Source organism: Arachis hypogaea, chromosome 9 (genome assembly GCF_003086295.3).
Source record: "Arachis hypogaea cultivar Tifrunner chromosome 9, arahy.Tifrunner.gnm2.J5K5, whole genome shotgun sequence".
Classification (NCBI taxonomy): Eukaryota; Viridiplantae; Streptophyta; class Magnoliopsida; order Fabales; family Fabaceae; genus Arachis; species Arachis hypogaea.
In genome coordinates, this window is record NC_092044.1 from 15,741,628 (window position 1) to 15,745,572 (window position 3,945).

The window sequence follows — 3,945 nt, forward strand, 5'->3', positions numbered from 1 at the left end:
TTTAATCGATTGCTTGTGACATCTTCCTTCTCCTTTGAGCCACCGATCGGGCCTCAGGTTTGACGGCCAGGTGGTGTGACATGAGATGTGGGTCTATACCTGGCGAACAGGTCGCAATTGGCCCTGATCATTTCTACCAACGGTTCTTTCAATTCGTGCGGGAGGTTTCTATTCACGAACGTGAACTTTTCCTCCGAGTCCCCGACTCTGAACTTTTCTAGGATCCCTTCTGGTTCTGGTCTGGGGTTATCATCTACCCGGGCATCCAGGTCGGCGAGGAACACCCCTGATGCTTCTTTGGACTTTTTCCTCAAGGAGAGGCTGGCATTGTCGCAAGCGACCGCCGCTTCCAACTCTCCTTTTATGGACCCTACAGATCCGTTGTCCGTGACGAACTTCATCACTAGTAGCTTTGTGCTGATTATGGCTCCGACATCGTTGATGGTCTTTCTCCCTAGTATGATGTTATAAGCCGTGGAGTCTTGCAGAACTACGAACTCGGCCATAACCGACCTCCGTCCCTGTTCTCCTCTAATGGAGACCGGCAGGGAGATTATCCCGTCAGGTTTGATGAAGTGATCGCCTAGCCCTACGACACCGTGCTGGTCAGTCGCCAGGTTGACGTCCCGTAGTCCTAATGCATCGAAGACGTTGTGAAACATAATGTTCGAGTCTGCCCCTGTGTCTATAAGGATCCGTTTGACGAGGCCGGTTCCTACCCTGGCCGTGATGACCATGGGAGGGTTTTCCAAGATCTCGTCGAACCATCGTTCCTCCTGACCGAAAGAAATGGATGGGGACCTCTCAGAGCTTTGTGAAGGGGAGGAGGAGATCGCCAGGACTTTGGCGTCTTTTTTGTGTGCTGATCTCGACCTTGGGAACGTGTTCGTCGCGGTTACTACATTTACCACGGTAAGACCGTGGTCCTCGTCCTTTGGCTCTTCTCGCCACTTCGTCATTCGGGTCTTGTCTTCCCCGTCGTAGTCCCGACCTCGCCTCCTCGGCTCCCTGATGAGATGGGAAAATTCGGCTAGTTTCACATCCCTGATCGCTTGTTCCAATGCGTCCTTCAGGTCGAAACAGTCCTGCGTTTTGTGATCGTAGCCCTTGTGGTAATCGCAGTAGAGGCTCTTGTTCCCCCCAGTTTGGTCCTTCAGCGGGCGGGGCTTTGACAAAATTCCCTTCTCGACTATTTGTTGGTAAACCTCCATGATGGGTAGGGTGAGTGGGGTGTAATTGGTGAATTTTCTCACGCGAGGAAACGGCCTGGGTGCCTTGCTTGGACCGCCGTCTCTGGCATGTTCCTTTTCTCTTTCTTCGTTGCCGCGCTGTCTGGGTTGGGGGTAGGATGGCTGCCGTTTGTTGGCAGTAACGACTCGGTTGACTTCCTCGTCGTTAATGTATTCACGGGCAACCGTTTGGATCTCATGCATCGTCCAGACCGGTCTTGTGGTGAGGTGCTTTCTGAAGTCCTCGTTAAGGAGTCCGTTCGTCAGGCAGAGACTGGCGACTGAGTCTGTTAACCCTTCGATTTCTAAACATTCGTCATTGAAACGATCTAAGTACTTCTTGGTCGTTTCACTGGTTTTCTGAGTGACGCCGAGGAGATTGATTGGGTGTTTGGCCTTCCCAATTCTGGTAATGAACTGTGCTAAGAAGGCGCGGCTGATATCCGAGAAGCCGGCCACGGATCCCTGTGGGAGGCTGTTGAACCTCCGTATCGCAGGGCTCGCTAGAGTAACCGGGAAGGCGCGGCACCTTACTTTGTCTCCCACTCCCTCCAGGTTCATTCTGGCCTCAAAGGTCGTGAGGTGTTCCTGGGGGTCTTGGGTCCCGTCATACCTCATGTCCGTTGGTTTGTCAAAGTGCTTTGGCAACCGGACCTCGAGGATGGAACGGTGGAATGGGGTGGCGCCCAAAATGACGTGTTGTCGTGTTTCCCTTGGCCTCTCTTTTCCGTTTCCACGGTTTCGCCTCATGATGGCCACCCGCTTACCTCGGGCATAAATTATTGTGTCGTTTCGTCTCCTAGAGCGTTCCTGGTCCTCCCGGCTACTTCTCGATTCCGATCTCGAGACTGGAGTAAGTCGGGAGCGACTGCTTCGGTGGGAGGTTCTCCCTCGACTTTCGGGGGATTGGGAGTAGTCGGGGTCGGAGGTTTCTTGATGGCATTCCTGACCTGCTAAGAAGAGAGGATTATCACTAGCATTGCGGTTGAAAAGTGTTTGGTAGGTCGGGTACCGGACGGTTCGGAGTGGTCCTTGTGTGGATAGCTGGGGCGTGACGTGGAATGGATCGTGAGGTGGGTCGGGGAACCGACGTTCTGAGCTCTCTACGAAGAGGGGGGATGTCACCTACAATGACACTCCGACGCTCGAGTCAGTCGAATGTGCAGGCGAAAAAGAGGGTAAGGCAGTGTGGGACGTACCTTGGGGGAGGGACAAGTCCCTTCCCATTTATACCATGTCAGGGGTGGGTCCTGCGAAGACAGGCCCACCTTCCTCGAAGCTTCCTCACACAGTTGTAGCAGAGAGCTGTCAAAGACGTGTGTCTGAGTTTGGGCCAGGCCGTAACAAAAAGAATTCCGAGAATTTCATTGCCCATGACATGTTTCTCTTTCTCTTCCCCTTCTTACAAAAGCAGAATTCGAAATTTTAGGATTCTGTGTTTGAATTCAATTGGAGATGGAATATTATTGAAGAGAGGATGTTGTGCATAGTATTGAGTGCGAATCAAAGCAAGGATGCCCTGGGTATGAAGAATTAGAAGGTGCCAGGCCAAGAAAAAAAAAGTTGTTCGAAAATTTTTGACCTAAATATTAAAGACTAAAATTGTACTTAATTTTTTTTATTAAATATAAGAATTTACTGATCAATTTTTAAATTAAAATGATCTAATTAAAAATTTGATAACATTATAAAGATTAGAATAATCAATCTTAAAAATAATCCGAATAAATCTTAATAGTATCTATTCAAAAAGTTCTCAATTAACATTTTTATTTAGATATATAATTGATAAATATTTTAGAATATATTTTAAAATATAAAATAATAAAATAAATATTAAAATAATTTAAATTACAGATTTAGTTATATATAAATATATCGTTGACGACCGTAAATAACTTTAACATTAACGTATATATTATGAAATAAATGAGTATTATTCTCACATTACAAAATAGAAGCAACGGATTAATTATGAGTTAACCAACATGATTTCACTAATGAAGCCATTATCCACTGCCACCAAAAACAGTCTTGAGCTTCTTCACTTCAGAAAGATCAAGTATCGTAGTCTTGGTGATCAAATCAGAATTCAAGTTGCTACCAAACAACGCAACATCAAGAAGCTGTGTACTCGGATTTGAGCTACTAAAAGCGAGATGAACTAGGGCTTTTCCATTTCCAGAATTCAACTGAAAATGCAACAACCCTTGTGGCAAAACCATGACGTCACCGCTTCTCAATCTCTTCACAAAAACAGAATTATCAGCTGCTATGAATCCAGCAGTTACGGTTCCACGCACTATTATGAGCATCTCAGAGGCATCTGGGTGAGAATGCAATGGGACTACACCCCCTACATCCATGTCCAACCGCGCCACGGCGAATCCCAGGCCGTTAAGGCCAGGGATTTGCTGGACAAATGCGGGGGTTAGTGTGATCTTGGAAGAGTTGGATGAGGGCGGGGTGGTGGGAGGTTTTAGGCCGGAGAGAATGAAGTCATCCACTTTTACTGAAGTGGGTGGCTTGCAAAGGAACCCTTCAGGGGTTTGTGCTCCCTTCAGATCTGCAACGCAAAAGCTTTGGACTGCAACATTATTGTAAGTGGAAAACAGAAGAGCAAAGAGGAAGATATCGCTCCACATTTTGTTATGTGAGAATGAATCAATCAATGACATAATTGGTTTCATGATTCGCTTCTTATACTTGTATATAT

The 3,945-nt window shown here is 47.0% G+C and overlaps 1 protein-coding gene across 1 annotated transcript; it reads right to left on the reverse strand.

The window, feature by feature from the left end:
* Positions 1-3,128: 3,128 nt before the first annotated feature.
* Positions 3,129-3,945, reverse strand: LOC112712923 (auxin-binding protein ABP20). The gene has a single exon (XM_025765779.2). It carries the CDS (start codon positions 3,917-3,919, stop codon positions 3,239-3,241), a length of 681 nt encoding a protein of 226 aa, XP_025621564.1. The 5' UTR covers positions 3,920-3,945; the 3' UTR covers positions 3,129-3,238.